Source organism: Dermacentor variabilis, chromosome 8 (genome assembly GCF_050947875.1).
Source record: "Dermacentor variabilis isolate Ectoservices chromosome 8, ASM5094787v1, whole genome shotgun sequence".
NCBI lineage: Eukaryota > Metazoa > Arthropoda > Arachnida > Ixodida > Ixodidae > Dermacentor > Dermacentor variabilis.
The window spans coordinates 106,504,694-106,522,946 of record NC_134575.1 but is presented as its reverse complement, the minus strand read 5'-3'; the positions used below and the strand labels follow the sequence as shown (position 1 = coordinate 106,522,946).

General features: G+C 45.4%; 1 protein-coding gene across 2 annotated transcripts in view; it reads left to right on the top strand.

Moving 5' to 3' along the window:
• Positions 1 to 18,253, top strand: part of LOC142590519 (guanine nucleotide-binding protein G(o) subunit alpha-like) — a 54,086-nt gene that overhangs the window by 23,122 nt on the left and 12,711 nt on the right. Inside the window, exons 9-10 of one of the 2 annotated variants that reach the window (XM_075702709.1) lie at positions 684 to 771; positions 7,841 to 8,031. In XM_075702709.1, the coding sequence (XP_075558824.1) occupies positions 684 to 771; positions 7,841 to 8,031 (279 nt within the window). Of the gene's footprint in view, positions 1 to 683; positions 772 to 7,840; positions 16,591 to 18,253 lie in introns of those variants that run through there. The other variant, XM_075702707.1, reaches the window with a different exon arrangement.

The following is an 18,253-nucleotide window of genomic DNA, read 5'->3' as shown; positions in this document are numbered from 1 at the left end:
ATTCTCGAAGTTGTGGGATATGTGGACGGAACCCTCATCACAGTAGTCCGCCCTAAAAAGCTCAGCCCCAGCGAAACTAAATCCTATTAGAGCTTCAGCCTACACCTAGAGAACTGCCTGGATTACGTAACATATGGTGCACCACCTAACGACAAAATAATAATAATAATAATAAGCAATGCAGTATGAAATTAAAACCACCAGCTGTCCGTGTCGGAAGCTCGCAGCTATTACTGGAAATTAAATGTGCAAGTATTTTATACAAGCCAATATTTTTTATCCAACTAGTGACATCCTTTAGTTACTGTTTGTCCCCAAAGTACAACAAAAACAATGACGTCATACTTCCCGGCATATTGCCACTTGTTGACTGGTTCCACTCTTTCTCCGAGTGACGTAACATCCAGAGTGAACCCTTACAGAATACGGCCCCTATACAATCCTTATTGGTTTGGACAGATTTTATCAAATGTATTCCATAACACTTAAATTGATTTTACGTACTTTGAATATAATTTGTCCTTGTATAAATCCTCATGAGCCACAACAATTCAGGTGTTTTGAGGTCTTTTTCTGTTATTTGTTTATTCGTGATTCCAAAGAGAAAACAGGCGACTAATGGCTGATGGGAATTTCAGCGTGTCATCGGATGCACTTGAACACCAACATGAACTTCATTGCAGATCTTGTTTTTGAACAAGCTGGACCTGTTCCGAGAAAAGATCCTCTACTCAGACCGGCATCTACGCTATTACATGCCGGACTACAAAGGTAGGCAAGCTCCTACTCTTAATATTTTTTTCCCCTTGAGTGTGGTGGACTCATTCTGGATGTTCTTCTAGTAAACCAAATAGTTTCCATAAATACTGTATCTTTATACATACAAGCCACACCCAGAATACACAGTCGAACCTAATTATACAAACTCCGCAGGATTTGCAAAATACTTCATTATAGCCAATATTCCGCAATATAAAATTGCATGGAAAATCACCCAACACTAGCGTGAATCAATCGGCAGGTAGCCTAGAATTGATGAGACACTTACCTGTGCAAAAGCAATAATTTATCGAGACCTAAAAAACATTGGCAGGATGCTTGTTTTTCTGCATTGATGGCGTGCCGTATAATGCCTTGCTGCACACTGTTGCATCCACTGTGCAGCAATAGCACTTCGCCAAGTTGGCGGCAAGGTGTTTTCAAAGTGCACAGTTTAATCCTACGCGACTTCATTAGCAAGCTGCTGGCGTGTCACCTTGGCAGCAATTTCCAAATTTGCTAGTCTGGCAACCACCTTTGATGCGCCGTTGTTGCCAATAAAGTCAGCCACCGTCACCGTGTCTGACACGTCGCCCACCAACCATGAAAAAATTGCTCCACGTTTCTTTGAGCTCAAGCACTTCTTCACATTCGTCAGCAGTTCCATTTCTAGTATGCTCTTCAGTCACTTCGGTGTGAACGGTAAAGTCAACGGGCTGAAAGAAGGTGGTGACCGTTTCTTCTTTCAGCAATTGTATTGCACTCAGCAGGCCAATTTCTAGCTCTACACTCATTTGAGGGCGAACGAGTAGCCTCTCGTTTAGCCTTTGCTTGTACAATGTCTTGAAGGCACGAATAATGCCTTGATCTGGTGGCTGGAGCTTGGACATGGTATTTAGTGGCAGAAACTTGAGTTCTATGTTGCGCGTAGATGTGCCGAACAAGTGTGAACGAGGAGGCACGCTTTCCGGCACTGATCCTTAAGCTCTCCATCCCAATCCCCCAACCATTTCCGAAACATTTCACATGTCATCCACAATTTTCTGTTCCAAGCAAAAGTGACAGGGAGGTAGAGGCAGTTGTTCATGCAGTTTGGTGTCTTGAACTATGCAATCCCGCATGCACTAAGCTTCTTTGTGCCATTCATGCTTGTGCAGTCGAAACCTGCAATAACAAAATCGCCGGGGAAAGCAAAACATTTTGCTTTTGCGGGAATTTGCAGAAAAGACAGGGAAGGGAATTGGCTTGCAAAAAAAAAAAAGAAAAAAATTTATTGCCAAAAGTCAGTCGGATTACTTTGCCGAGCCCTGCCTTGCAGCAATTTTACTGCTCTCGACTCGCACTGCAAAAAGTGGTCCATTGCCACGTCGTCATCATGCTCAGCGAAAAATGAATGAATTACGTCGAAGGCATTCAACACATCCGGCGGGTTTGCAGTCCTCTCATGATTAGGTGAGGTGAGGTCTGGTGGTCGTCGGCGTCGTCGGCACCTTGGCAAACGCTACTTATGACGACCTCATTAGTTATCTCTTCATGCACCACAACACCTTCATCCACACAAACGAGCTCATCAATGCTGAGCCCATCCGGAACACTATCTGTCACGACAGAAAGTTCATCCCATGCGTGGGCCAGCGATGGCGGCACTGCACCATCAGCATTGTCATCGAGTGCGCCGTCAGCGCTGTCGAATCTTCTTGCGATGCCACTGGATCAGCGCATGATGCTTGCCGAGTGGCAATAAAGCCGGCATGTTTAAAAAAATTAGCTATCACGGCTGGTGACGTCGCAACTCATGTGGAGGCCACCATCTCAAGCGCCATGAACATGTCCACTACGGTGGGATGCTTCAACTGGAGGTTCAGCAGCAGACGCTGAATCAGCCTCTCCCTGTAGGCGCACTTGACGCTACGAATGACGCCTTGATCAAGCGGCTGCAGCACGGAAGTGCAGTTCGGTGGAAAAAAAATCAAGCACACGTTTCCCAGTTCCACGTCATCGACATGATGGGCACTGCAATTGTCCGAAAAAAAGGCAGACCGATCTGCCTGCCTTCCGCATGTCCGTATCGAAGGCCTCGAGCCAGCTGCCAAATGTGGCCCGGGTCATCCATGCCTTCAGGTTCGCGGTATATTGTACGGGCAGCCGACGATTTCCCTTGAAGCAGCGGGGCTTCTTACTTCTGCCGATTACAAGCAGTGGCCGTTTATCTGTGCCGTCCACGTTAGTGCACAACAAAATTGTTACATGCCTGTTTCTGTTTCTGTGCCTGTTAAATGTTTCTGCTGAAGAACACTGCCAGACAGCGGCACTTTGTTGGCATGCTGTTGACCAAACCATGCAAACACCGCCTTGTCTACGTCTGGAAATGCCGCAGTGCTCACCGTTTTGTTCTTCGTACTCGCACCATTTCCGAGCACGCCGAGAATGGAGGCCTTGTTTTTCAGAATCGTAGATATCGAACTGCACGCAATTCCAAATTCTTCTGCGATATCCATTTTCTTCCTGCCCTTTTCAGCTTGGGCAATAATTGCAGCCTTATCCTGCAGTGTCATAAGTTTCCTCTTTTTGGCTGGAGGTAACATCTTAGCAGGCTGTCAAAGCAAATGGTCCGATTGGCACACAGACACACAATTAACACACCCTAGCACCAACGACACTGAGCACACGACCATGTGCGGCGGTAGACAAAGCCCACTGATAAAGCTTCATCTGGGTTATCGGAGCCTTCACGTGTAGTAGATGTCGATTTGGCTGCTACGCACGCAGGCGTTTCGCTCTGCATTTAGCACATGCTGTGATGGCACACAGGATTAAATCAAATGTGCTCACTGCGAGATTGCCTACGGTTCTTGTCTTTTTTAAAATTTGTTGTGGGGTTCTCACACCCATGCTCTTGGGCCAAAGGAATGACAACACAGTAGTGCAAACAATCACAAGGGCATTTATTGCACCTTTCATAGATCAATGCCTGCTAGCCGAGTTGCTATCCCCAAAACATGCTGATAGGCGCGCAACAAATCTAGAAGTCCAACTCACCGTGACCGGATAGCGAGCGAATATGTTCGCCCCATGCTGGATCCCAACGCCTGGTCGTTCACGTGTACGGTCACGCGAACGGTGGCGCGTTCCAAGGCGGCCACGCGAGACGGTCTCGCAGAAGCATGGATCGGCGCACGCGCGGCACGGCACGTCCGCACTGCTTGCTGTCCTGAACCAAAGAGGAAGCGCCTTGTCTATCGGCGCCCAAGTGACCCCGCCTGTCGGCAGCGTTAACAGCGCAGCACTCGCGCCCTCTCTCGCCTCAACCACTCCGACCGCCGCGGGCGCCAGGCCACGCGGCGAAGCCGGATTACAGGAGACGCGCCGTGCGGGAAAACAACATATCAGGGGACGCGTATAATTTGTATGTATCATTTAAATACTAATAATTGCATTTTTGGCCCGAACACTACGCAGTCACCTGCTGAAACGGGCGAACGACCACCATCATCATCATCGCTGTCGCCTGTCACGAGGTGGTGCGAGGCTTTTTTTTATTGTAAACAGTGATGGCGGCGGCCACACAAGTGTGCTGTGGCGGTAGTTAATGCAATTTAAGCACACAACAAATGCATTTGAGCAGTTTCCGGACACAATTAGTGTTACATGAGTAGATTATTTGCGGACTGTCATTTTACAAAATTTCGTTAATGAGGTATTGCTTTAGAAAAAAGTTTTGTTGTCACGAGATAGGATATGCATTGACTCCTATGGCTGTTCACTGGGGATCCGAAATTATTTCGTTGCGGCGAGAATTTCGTTCTCTCGGGATTTCGTTACTGCGGGTTTCGGCTGTAGCAAGCAGGGCCATGATCCAGGCTTTGTTCTGCTTGCTACCCTTACATTTTCGCCCGCGAGTGTCAAGAGTTTGCCATGGCAGCATCTGCCAGAAGAGGCCTGTTTCGTCCATGTTGAAAATGTTCCTTGGTTGGTGCTTGGCGAGAATCTGAGGTCACTCTTCTCTCGGTCACTTATTCATTGCTATGGTGTTGGCAGAGTCTCTCTCTCCCAAGACGCCTTTTGCAACAATGTCGTAGCGGTTCTTGTGGCGCTGAAGCGTTGGCCCTGACACCGTAACAATTCGAGCCCTGATGTCAGCAACCCGCCACTTGTGCAAGCATTCTTCCACATCTTTAAATGCGATGGGCCGAACACGCCATGTGTTGGAATGCTTGCCTCCATCCTTCTCCTCTCTCCTTTTTCCTCCTTCAAACTCAGTGTTTCCCACCAAGCTCACATGCACAAAAGCCACCAGCGTAAACACGAAATAGTGATGTCTCAAGTTGGCCATTTATGTTGCTATGCTCGAGTGGTGCGCTAGGCACATCGGATGTAAACACAGCAACGACCAGGCTCGAGAGCTGGAGAGCTCGCCGCGCCATTGCCAACTACCGCTGTGCAGCAGAGAAGCCTAGTGTGTGCTCTCAAAGTGCTCGTACTTCAGCCCTAGAAATTTCGATTTATCCATTGCACGTTCAAAAGGGTTCACTATAAATATTTTGAATGGCATGTAATCCTTAAAAGTTTTGGGCTTAATTTCGGCATAAGCAATAATTCGGTATATCCACATTCGTTATATCGAGGTTGATCTGTACCCTGCACCCTCAAAGTACAACTCTCAAAAAACAGAAAAGAAAAAATCATGAAAAATATAATGCATATCACATCTGTGATTAACCACATACAAAAATGCACTCAAGCATTCACAAGACTAGCAATCCGTGCTTCATTAGGTGTACACTGCTTCATGGCAGTGCACACCTGGAGGTAAAATTCACATGCCATATACAGCACTCTGCCCCCACATTGCACTGCATATGTCTAGAATTTTTGGTGCATGTTAAGCACGTGAAGATATGGTATTATCGTAACTGTAGTTGCTATCTTAGCTGTACTGGCGGGGGATTGTGCTGTACAACTTGCATTGAACTCTATTTCTTTTCTTTTTTCTCTCCTTCTTTTGCATGCCACTTTAGCCATTGTTGCCAACAAAAGATGTTGTTGAACTAAAATGGAACCTAAAACCGAAATAAAAATTATGTGGATCCCATGCACTGTGTGCCGGAATCGACGTAAGCGAAGCTTTCTGTGCTGATTGCTTTGATTGACGATAATTAAAGGTGATGTCGACGGCGAATGTTTAATTTCTTCAGCACTTAGTCAAATACAAGTGAGGTGATGTTAAACATTACCCTGTGTGCACTACTGCTATTTGTCTGCATAGTACACAGAACACACAGCGAGGCGTATTTGCTTGAGGTGTTATGTGAAATTGTTCATAACCTCCGAGAAGTTTAGTATTGCCATTGCCTCACATGTCACATCGCATCGTGGCAGAAGTGTTAAACTTTAATTAAATTATGGGACTGGACGTGCCAAAACCAAACGGATTATGGGGCACGCCGTAGTGGCAGACTACAGAATAATTTTCACCCCCTGGGGTTCTTTAACGGGCACCAAAATCTAAGTGCACGAGTGTTCTCGCATTTCACCCCAGTTGGAATGGGGCTACCGCAGTCGGGATCGCACCCGCAACCTTCAGCAATGCCGTAGGCACAAAGCTACCACAGCAGCCACAGAAGTATTGATTTGATGTGTGACCACTTCCGTAGTGTCGCCTAGACATTAATGAAGCTTTGCGTCTGCATGCCATGCGTCAGTTGTCCGCTTGACAAGTTTGCATGTTTATTTTTCAGAAATAGCAGAAACGTACCGTACCGTACCCTGAACTTAAATTTATCCAGTTTGTTCGCAACCTCTGTCATGTCTAGTAGTAGCATTTCCTTGCCTTCTCATGTTTCCCTTTCCCTCTCATGCCCTCCCCCCAAATGTGGGGACTGCGAGCAAAGAGTGGCGAGGCTGTCATTCACTAGTTTGGTGGCTGCATCAATTCTATCCATTTTCTACCTTCTCTACCTACCTCCTCCCTACCTCCACTCTGCCATTCTATCTACTTCCCCTCTAGACTGTTACATGCTAGTAAAAAGGTAAACGCTGCAGTTTCTGCAGTGCTTTTGGGGAGGGGGCCTCACGGATAATTACAGCTGTCAAGAGGGTATTGTGGCGACGCCCAGGGAGCTCCAGAGAGCATTGTGCACATGCAACACAATGGAAAGGTCCAAACAAGTTACTTGGCATCGCCTTTCCTCTCTGGCTCCTTCCTGCCATGTAAATATGCGTGCTCTGAACCACCTCCTGATGTGGCATGCAAGACAGTAACAGCAGCAGCAGCAGTGGAAAGTCGAAGGCAGAGGCAGAGAAAGCTTCTCTTTAAAACACATTACCTTGGAACAACCGGAGGTAGACAAAAAACAAACAAAAAACAACAGCTTTTGGTTCAGGCTTGACAATCCTTTTTAAGAACTTCATGCATGCATTTTTTGTACTTGTGGTTCCAATGCGCTGCACATTCATGAACACATATGGACCTAATGTAATTTTAGCGGTGGCAGAACCCTTGTTACGAAGCTCAACATAGCTTGCCAGGAGCAGGCATGTTAGCGATTCACTCTGCAGCATTCAAAACTAGTTGCCATCAAGTGGCTTGGCAGTGGTTGCAGACCTGCACAGATCACAGGTCATAAGGAAAGGCTTCCTAGATGGGTGGTTGCATTCGATCACACTGGTATATACATTGACGATGTGACGTAATGACTGTGGATCACATAACCAACTCAATTCACTGAATGGAAGCCACACACATACTTATTTACGCATTAGCTTTCTTTACTTCTGTAGGTCTTTGTGATTGTACCTCTGTCCTGTCTATCTGTCCTGTCACCTCTTTCCTTCCGTGTGAATCGAAAGGACCGTGTACCTTTGTGGTGCACATACCCACTACGACATTAACACAGGGTGCTCTCACAAACTCGTAATAAACACACAAGATGTCAGAACTTGCAGCATTGTAGATGTCTCCCAGGAAATTTGCAGAAATCTTGTGGTTGTGAGGCTCGTACATTGAGTTCAGTAAGCACTGGTGCATCCAAGACAATTTACCCAATCCAAGTTGCATTCTTGAATGCACTTCTGTATGCAGGTGCTGACTACGACGTGGACAGCGGCGCGCTTTTCATACAGCACAAGTTCCAGAGCCGCAACCGGGACCCGAACAAGGTGGTATATCCTCACTTCACCACGGCCACTGACACCAGCAACGTCCAGGTGGTGTTCCAGGTTGCCATGGACACCGTCCTGAGGGGAAACCTGCGTACTGCCACCCTCCTTTAGGTGATCGGCACGGTCACTCCATGGTCATTTCGTGGTCAGCCTGGCGATGATTGATGCTACCAAGCTTCCGAACAAAAGGCAGCACATGAGAGATCTCGAGAAAATGTGCACAGTTACTCATATGTTTTGCGGAATGTAGCAGGTGTCTGTACATGTGTACGCTTGATTACAGATGTCCATTCATAGCATGTGAACAACGAATGCATGCCGCAGTTAGTCGAGTTCATTGCGTTTCTCTCTGTACATTTGCCCATGCTTTGCATCTGTGGACGCTGCAGACATCTGTGCCGCCCATGGTCCCACGTCGTGAGCAGTGGTCAGGTTCCATGCTGACAGCGAAAGAGAGGGACCCCCTTCATTGCTGGAGCCTTTGTGTTGTAATGTTTTATTGACAGTGTTGCATAGCACACAAAAGGAAATGGGGAGTTTTAGCTTGTCTCTAAACGTATTTCCCTTTGCGGAATACGAGGTTACCGGTGACGTAAATGTGGGCAGTTGGGATGGTGTTGCCATCTGGTGACATTGTTTAACCAGAGAAGACACGGAGCTGGTATTGCACTGATCTAGTACATTCTACTTAATTGCTGAGGTAAACTTTTTGGCTGCCACATGATCGTTAACATGCAGCCTTTGTTCATTTTTATTCAACAAGAACACCCACGTAAACACGAGAATGTGTCTACTGTGTAGTGATTAGACAAAACGTCACGAGATGTCGCCACCAGAGTTGTTTCTGCAGCTCACTTTCCCTGTAGCCTGGTGTTACATGAAGTTTAATGCGTTTATGGATGAACTAAAACTCTTTTACAGGCGGCATAGTCATTTGAAGATCTAGCCTGTTACTGCATGTGAATGTCCACTATAGTAGGAGGATGGCTCCTTTTTTTTTTTTTAAAGGCTGTGGCTCTGTTTGAAACTGCGAGTGATGGCAGTCTGGTTACCTTGCTGCTCAGGGTATTGTAGATCCCTGTTGAGAATCTCCCCCTCACTCGTGCTCTGTTCCTTTCCGATGATGATCACTTTTGCCACAGGGTTATTCACTCTGATGCAAGTTCGCCATTATGTGCATGTTATATGCTGCACGAGAAAGAATGAATGAGTGGATGCTTCTTTTGGAACAATTTGCAGGTCACGTGCAATATGCGTCCACTCCACCTTTTGACGTGTTCACGCGCGAGCAGCATCTGTAATTGCCGCCCCTGCGTTTCTTTCGATCGGTTTGGTAGTGGATCTTCAGCCCTGGTGTAGTCCTGGCCTTGCCCATCTCTAATTGCAGGTTTTTCAACCATCCGGTGAGATTGTGCAATATTATGTTCAAACTGCTCGCACCCCGTAAAACTGATGTCAGGACATGAGTTGCATCCTGGGAATTTTACTGCCTGTGTCTTGGAAGCTTATCTTTGGCTCGTCACGCTGCAGTGTGCTGAAGTACAGCTACATATTTGGCTTGTCGATATGGAGCATTCATTTGGCGTGTTTTGTTCATGCATTTGGCAACAACGCAAAGCGCTCTGTTTTTTTCTACATTTTCTGAGCGTCTTTTCGGTCAAAGGAGCTCTGAAGTCTGGCTGGTGCAGGGCAAAATGACCGTGTGGTCACCCCTCCTTCAGAGGCAAGCTCCAAAGTGCAGAAGTTGTCCATCTGCGTCATTTACCGGTGTTCTTGTTCCTACAAAAATCTGAAAATTATTCAGCTCGGGTGCACTGACTGCGGCTTAAAGGTCCAAGAACGACCAGCTGAGGATACCGTTTCCGAATACTACCACATCTTTCTATAGCGGCAAGGTTTGAGGGCTGCAGTCGAATCAAAAGCAGAAAATTATGCTTCATGTATTTTTGAAACAGTATATAACAATATTTTGGTTGTGGTTCCTATGTAACAGACATGTCCATAAAGGGCAGCCTTTCTCCTGCCTACCCTGCTCATGATTAGTATACCGGTCAGTGTGGTTGTTGGTGCAGCCGGTGCAAAGCCCACAAGGGATGCAAAGTGCCTTCTGGGGACAAGAGGTCCGTACATAGACTCGGATGTCATAGAATACGCCTTCTGTTTATCGGACGTGTGTGTTCTTATCTGCTGAACCGATTGGCATGCTCGCTAGCAAAAGTTGTAACCCTATTCCTGACTCACCAATTGGCCACCAGTAAGGACTTCATTTGAGAGTATTTTAGTGGTCATCTGAAATGAATTCAGCATAAGTATTGCAGGATGAATATGCCGTGATACCAACCATAATGGTGCCATGCACTTAACTTGCACTGGTGTTAGTCCACTTTTTGTTTCACTATGCTGACGGAGCTTGAATGAAAGCTCAGTACATAGCTGGAAGCGCGCAAGCAGTGGAGCTTCTAGGAAAGAAGTCACCGCTATCTGTCGCAAAGGGGGGGAAAAATCAGACATCCACCCGTTCGTAGCAATCGCTACAAAGGAAACCCATACGGGTTCCTCGAAAGAAAAGCCTCATAGTTGAAGAAAAATTCGTCCTGGTCCGGGACTCGAACCCGGGACCACCGCCTTTCCGGGGCAGCCGCTCTACCATCTGAGCTAACCAGGCGGCTAGCAGATGGCAGGGCAAAGTCGAATTTGTCGACAACATGAAGCAAAGGCAATAGTTTGACGTAATAGTTCTGCGGAAACCCGCAAGGTGGAGAGAAGTAATGAATAAAGGGAAAATCAGGGAAATAATGAAAAAAGGGAAATCTGTCGCAAACTATCCAAAACTCGCTGAGCTGTCAAGGAGTTCACTTGTGCACCTGGGTATTAGCTGACTGTCACCACATAGTGAAAGAACAGCGTTGTAGTTGCGTCGTCATCTTTGGTTGTTGTCTCTATTGTGAGCATGCCTCTCGCTTTTATCATTTCCGTGTCGGCTGTTTCGGAGATGCCGCATTCATCGTCACAAGGTTCACAGGGTAGTGTGTGCCACACTAGCAAGGGATCTCTGGTGCATGACACGAACAAAGACTGGTGGCGTGGCTGTGGAAACGCTAAGTTCTATATAGCTTTCTGTATAGCTTTCCTTTTTAATATGGCTTTGCATGAGCTCTGCTTCTCTCTTTATTAATCTCCATTTCAGTAGTAAGCTTGCAAATCAAGCTGAACCAGAACAGTGTCCTTTATTTCTTTATGTACTATGTACACTTATTGCTTCTCAATGCAGTCAGCTTCGGTAACTTATGTCCGTGCTCAGCATTTTGTGTCAACACTGACACAGTTTTGCCTCAAGCTTTCTCACTGCTTTCTGCAACTCTCTTATGTTTTGGATTTATTTTGTGCGTTGTTGTTTTTTTGTACTTATCACGGTGTTTAGCTCAGCACTGAGCCCAGTGATATCACAATTGGCTTGTTCGCATCCTCTTCCCAACGGTGTTTCTTCAAGAAAACTGGCCAGTGCAAACTGTGGAAATCTCCATGTTTTCTACGTGGCAGAGTTGAGCCATTTGTCATTTTGCCAGCATGACAATATACAGGGTGTTCTTTTTTAAGCAATACAGAATTTTATCAAATCGCCGGTGGCAGACAGCACAGTTATGATCCTTGAACTGCATTACTGAAAGAAACGGGCATTACTTCCACGAGAAGTCAAAATTTGTAATCGACTATTTAACAAAAGTTCACGAATTAAGTTTTTTACAAGTTGCTGCATGGCATATAATTCAATTTACGAATTATAGCCAGTGAGTTTGCATGGCATCTCGACTTGGGATGAATTATGAGGATAGCACCGGTTTCGAAATCTGCGCCGTCAGACTTGTGGTAAAAATGCACCATTGACCCTCTTGCTTTTTTATCAAGACATTGTTTTATGCATAGAAGCACGAAAGTAAATAGTCTGCAGTGTATTTCATCGCTAGAATTCGTTCCAAGTGGATACGCCTTGTGAACTCACCGGCTATGATTTATAAGTTGCAATATGTGTCGTAAGGTAAGATAAAGAAAAAAAATTAAGTAGCTAACTTTCTTATAATTTGTTCATTATGCATTTTGATTTCTAGTGCGTGTAATGCCGGCCTCTTCAAGTACTCCAGCTCAAGGACTGTGCTATCTGCCAGAAGCTTTCTTTTAAATTGCGTATCGTCTGCAAGAACACAACTCGCACATTGTTGTTACCTGTAGACTTGTTCATAGTAAGCCCTCAGTCACCATTTGATTCTTTTCTTTACATTGCCACATCTAGTTTCGCTCATGTTTATATTTTTATTGCATTTGTCGCTCTCATACCTGCTTGAAGTCCTCTAGAGCATCCGTCCATTAGCGCATTTTCTTACTCCTTGCATTCTCTTAATTTATTGGTCATATGCAGAATCACTTGTGTACAAAACAACGCCGTGACTTTTTTTTTTTTTTCACGAAACATGGTCTTGCCGTATGGTTGTGAAGCATATATTTGCATATTTATTATCTACTTTTTTCTTTTGTGCTTGGTGTTTGCTTTCAGTTTGGAAGCCCCAGAGATTTTTTTTTCGTCCCCATATTATTATAGATACAATTAGTCACTTCATTTTTTTCGAGCGAAAGTTGGTAGGTGGAGATTTCACTGAGCTGGGAATTTCGGCGTACCATGAAGAAGGTATATATGATGCAAAAGGAAATGGCGCCAAAGATTGAAAACAAAAATCACTCGGAATCTACCTTCTAGGGCTGTTTCATTTTGAGCTGATGACAGTGTGTTCGGTAACGGTGGTTAAGGCTTAGAATTATCCATTCTTTTAAATCGCATTTAATTTCTTCTCTTTAACCTCATGTCAGCCTTTCACCTTCGGGCTTCTAATTACATGCAACTGCAGAAGCAAGTTGTGATGGAATCTTCTCTGGCTTTTTCTTTTTCGTGGCTTTGGTTGAGGATGTTTTGCACTTCTGTTTCCATAACTGCAATAATGTGATTTACTTGTACGGTTATGCTCGTAAAGCGACACCCAAAGGAAAATATTAGGCTGGGTTAGATCAATAGGTTATTAATCTAGAAGTCTATCGTCGTTTTCCGTGTGCCAATATACGACTGTTGCATAGAAAATTGGCACTGACGGTCCCTCCGCTTCTCCTCAATTTGAACAGCCTGTGCCGTGTTGTGTCAATCGGCAAGTGCCAATGTCTCATCTGAGGTGCCAATAGTCCAAAATAGGTGGCGCCACTTCACATTTTTTATTTTTGTCATTTTCTTGCTTACACAAGCTTTGTCCTCGCTAGGAACAATGAATTTGTTGTTGCCGAAGCCTGGTCTTTCAACCTAGCTCGACTTGATATTTTCCTTTAGTGTCCCTTGAAGCTATTTCTTAAGTACGCTTCTGTTAGGAGATGGTTTTAATTGCTTGGTGGCCACTGTGAACGGACTTTCCTGTTTGTACTCTTTTTTTTATTATTCTTGTTGTTGTCGTCACTGCCATGTGTGCCTTAGGTATTGTTAAACTCTGTTGTGGGTGGTATCTCTGTTGATGTAGTGGTAGTTCTTCGGGCTTTGGGTGGCACTGCTAGGTGATCTCGAGGGTGTGCTATGGTGCACCGTCTCCTGTTGACATCGAGCCAGTGCACATTTGAGAAAGATGTGCGGTTGTCTGTTTGGGCAGAAACTTGTCTCTGGCAAGGCAAAAGCGCTGTTCACAAGACGCGTGTGCAGTCGGCCACGCAAGTTCATGGGGCACAGGTTCCACGACAAATGTGAATTCCTGCTCTTGTCAAGGTGTGGCGCTTCTAACTTAATGGATGACTGCGTCGGTTGCAAAAGCTACTATAGATCGAAACTTTGAAGTCGAGACTGCGTGTGCAGGCTTCGCGGGAATATACCATTCTTGCAAATCTGTGTCTCGTACGCTTTTGTGGCTGACTATACGTGCTTTTCACGTAGATGGGCTTGCACATTGACAAGTTTTTAATTGGACGTTCTCTCTGAAGTTGAGTTTTGGTTGGAAGTGTGAGTTTGCTAGATCTTGATTTTCAACAATGCTCACTGCTGTCAAGTGGCTGGCATTTTTTTGTTTTGCCAGCCATTGAACTTTTGAAGACTGCGTGTAGCACTTAGTGGTGCGTCTGTTGCATTCCGGTCCACTTTTTGTTTCGAGTATATCACTGTTTGCTACATGCAGCTGGTAATAAGGATGCCCACACCATTCAAGGCATCCAAAGAAGTAAAGATTAATGTTGCTCTTTGCCTGCAGAGGCAACAGCAGTGGCAAAAAAGACATTCTGTGATGCAAGTTTTTTTAATTTCACATGTAGTCAGTGTGTGCCGCATGACCTACCACCCCATGTAGCGTCGCGCCAGAATGAAACTCGCAGGTCAAATGAAGAACATCTCTTGTGCCAGAGTACTTGAAAGTTAAATGTGTGGTTGGCCTGTAGTCGGGTGCTAAGTGCATTGTGGCCCAGAAAGTGAGCTTCTTTGAATTAACCCTTTGGGGGTAAAATGTCTTTCTCAAAAAACATGCCTGCATGGTCAGTCTCTCTTAAATTGCTTGAAGACCGATTGAAAACTCATGAATGCAGTAAAAACTTATTGGAAACAATATTTTGTATCAGAAGCGTTTTACACGCACCAACAGTATAGGCACAGACATGCTGTACACCAGGAGGTCAAACAAACGTCTACAGCAACCGTACCAAAACCACGAGTGCGTGCGTGGCAGTATACGGCAATACACAAGCCACAACCGAAGGCAAAGAAAAATGAAACGTCACTATCTTGGAACGTTCGCCGTGCAGAGCTACATCTGGGCTACCAGAAACACAAAAGCGGCAGCCGTAAAAGACTACAGCATCGCCTCCAGGCATGTCTCGTAGGTGGCTGACGAGTTCACCACCACGACAGCGAGCGACCAGAGGTAAAGTCGAGTTGTGCACTCCGGTGAGAAGGAACGCGATCTTAAATGACTTTGGGCGATTCCATAGAGATGGCAGCAGACTTCAACAACCAGTAGTGTCAAATGTGCATGAAATGTCAAACAAATGATTGGTACACATATATGGAAGAAACCTTCAAAGGGTTAATCACCCCAATGCCACACACAGTGGCCAATGCGGAGAAGGAAGTTTGTCTTCTAGTTAACTTTCTGGTGTTTGCGTTTTCTTCTGGCGTGACGATACTTAGCACACAAGGGAAGCTTTTGGAATGCTCTTCACTGTGCTGAGCTTCGTGCCAGTGTGGCTTCATTGAGAACCTCGGGGGAATCAGACCGAGCTCCTTTCAGAAGGCGGCGACACCCCTTAGCTGCCAAGAAACACATTTTTGCCATGCTAGGTATTACGTGAGTCACTCGGTGATTGTCAGGAGCTTTGTTCTCACGAATAAGCCAAGAGTCTCAAGCTCGTGCTTTATTCATTCTTCAACAGTATTCAGTTACAGTATTGATAAATCCTGCAAGCACATTGTTGGATAGACCCTTCTTGTAATTGCGAAGCTAGATTTTCTGCTTGGCAGTTTGTCCAGCTGATGGAGGCACAGTCATTTTTGCAAACAGCTCGTACAGGCACAGCTTGCTTGTGTTACGAGATGGAAAATGTACAGGTGGCCCTTGTGGTGAAAGCATGGGCAAGAGACAAGCCTCTGCATGTGCCACTAGGATTTTGTCTCCATTTGAATAATGACCGGCGCCTCCATTTGTTGGCCAAGTGTGCAGTGCAGGGAAGTGCGCTTACAAATCAGGAAAAGGGCCCAAGCAAACAAAAGTGCACAGAACGCTGGCCTCGCGCCACAAGCGACCAAAATTTCCTAACGGGTGAACTTCAGAAGTTAGAAAAAAAATGTGCACGGCGATTGCTGAGAACCATCGCAGTGGTCTCAGCGGCTGTGGTGGTGGCAGCCATTGGCAGCTGCATACCAAAGGGGTGGAATAGAAAGTGCAACATCATTTGGATGCATGTTAAAGAAACCCAGGTGGCCAAAAGTAATTTGGAGCTTTCCATCATGGCATGTTTGATGGCCCTTGGTTTGCTTTGGTGTGATCAGCCCCTGTGATATGATTAATTTTCGTCTCTCTTTTGTTGTTAGTTATGCTAAACGCTGGCACCAAGCTCAGCATTTTTCTCGGTGTTCTTCAAGACTGTTCCACCCTCGGGCGCCCAGGTCTGAAGACCTCATTTCGCGTGGCTGTGATGCAGCGTATTTTGCTGGGACTGGTTTATGCGTGTGTGAATTGTTAAGGCTCATTGTCAGCAGGCTGCAAATGATGTCTGTACCAACAGGGCTGGTGCAGCCTTGTTTCATGTTTGTGGTGACGTGACGGTTGGCATGAGGGTGAAAGAATGCATTTACGCAGCCTCGTTGGTTTGTACTCAAACAAGGTTTGTCATGTTGTGAGACTGTTGACGTCTGTGCATGTGAAGGCATGTGTGTGCCAGTATTTTTTTTTTTTTCATGTCGCCATCAAATGTAAGTATTTGATAATGAACCAGAGCTGAAGCAGTGTTTTTCATGCTTAGCAGCTCGGGACCAATTTACGCAGATGTATACATGCCTCAAGTGCCATTCTTTTTACAAGTGTCCGCATTTATTTTGTGCAGCCTCAAGTTTTTCTTTTTGCTTGTAAGGAGCTGGTGGAGCTTAAATATTGATCTCTTTTATATGGATTTTATGTCTCTGTGTTGTTCATTTCTCGTTGTCACACACATATGCCACAATTCATATTGTTGCAATACAGCAGACACTTAAAGAGACCAGCCCAAGAGCACAAGACCAGCACAAGGAAAGACGAAGACAGGCATCTGTGCTTGGAACAAGCTGGTTTCCGTCGTGGTCTCTGGCTGGGCCGCTCTTGTAAATACTACATCAATATGGTACTGATGCTGTGTGCAGTCGATGTCAAGCAGCCAGATCTGTTTCTGCAGTGCGTGCTCGCACGGCCTCGCCTGCATGAGTGCAGCTGTCCCTGAATGTGTACCTTGAGCATAGCCTCACATTTCTTTCGCGGAATTCAGTGTGGTCTATTGCGTGCATCACATCCATCTGTGCCCTTACTGCATTTACAGCCCGTCTGTCATGGGCGTCCATTGCATTGAACTAAAGTGCCCCATTTTCAACCCACAGCTACCATTTGGCTATGTCTCCGTAGTGCATGTTATAAATGCAAAACACTTTTTCATTTTTGAGGACGTCGGGGGCCCCTTCACCTGATATTTCCATTCATGTTATGTTCATGAAAGAACAGTAATCCACTAGGGAAACTCTCCTGGTTTTCAGGTATTGGGAATGCAGAAACATTACTGTGGTCCCTGTTCCGTGCTCAGACATAAACATGAACATACGCCGATATGTGGGTGTCACACAAGTCTTGCCCTATCGTTATTTTTGACACGAATGCATGAATTACTTGGGGATGATCACATTCGTTGTGTTTTGCTGGGAAGCACATTCAAATGGGCAACGTACAGCCAGCATAACACATACAGGTAAGCTCCAGTGCTGCGTCACTGGGCAATGCAACATGCATGGTTTTTGCATGGGTGTGAAATCTATCTAGTGAAAGAAATATAGGAGCAGGGCATGGCAATGTGTCAGAAAGATAGAGAATGATTTGTATTTTTGCAGCAGTTACATACACTAACAACAATTAGTGTGTGCGCTTGCACTAACTGTGTGCAATTGCACACGCAAAGCACGCCTAAGTTTACTGAGGCATTCCAGGTATTTGAAACACACATGTGGAAGGCATAAATATAGAGCATGTGCCCTGCACAGTAGATTGGAAAGGTGCCACATGCAGGAGGAGGAAAGTAACATTTTTTTTTTAAATTTGGACTGGGTAAATAGTACTTGCACAATTAGTAAAAGGGAATGGATGAGTATACAATGGCTAGCATGCAATAAACCCTCCAGTAATTCTTCGTAAATTTGTCAATTTTCTAGAGTCGAGGCAGTGGGAGAGAGCCTCTGCGGTGGGGAAGGGTAGCGCCTCCCGTCCTCACACCATCACTTTGCAGCAATTCATTTGTTATTCTCTCAACTATTACCAAACTCGTTTTAAACATTTTTGCAGCAGAACGCTTCCTGGATGTTGTTTCACAACTCCCAGTGTATCACCAGAATATTGGATGAGACGTGGCAAGAGGCCGTTTAGCAGCAATAACGAGTGTGACGTCTTAACAGTGACAGTTATACCATAGCAGGGATAGCGAACATACCAGTAATTATCGTTAAAGCCGTGGCTCTGTTAGCCAGGGTGCTCAACCGAAACAGTGCTGAAACGAAAAAAAAAGAGAAAACATTGCTTTTGCACAAATCAAAACTAAACCA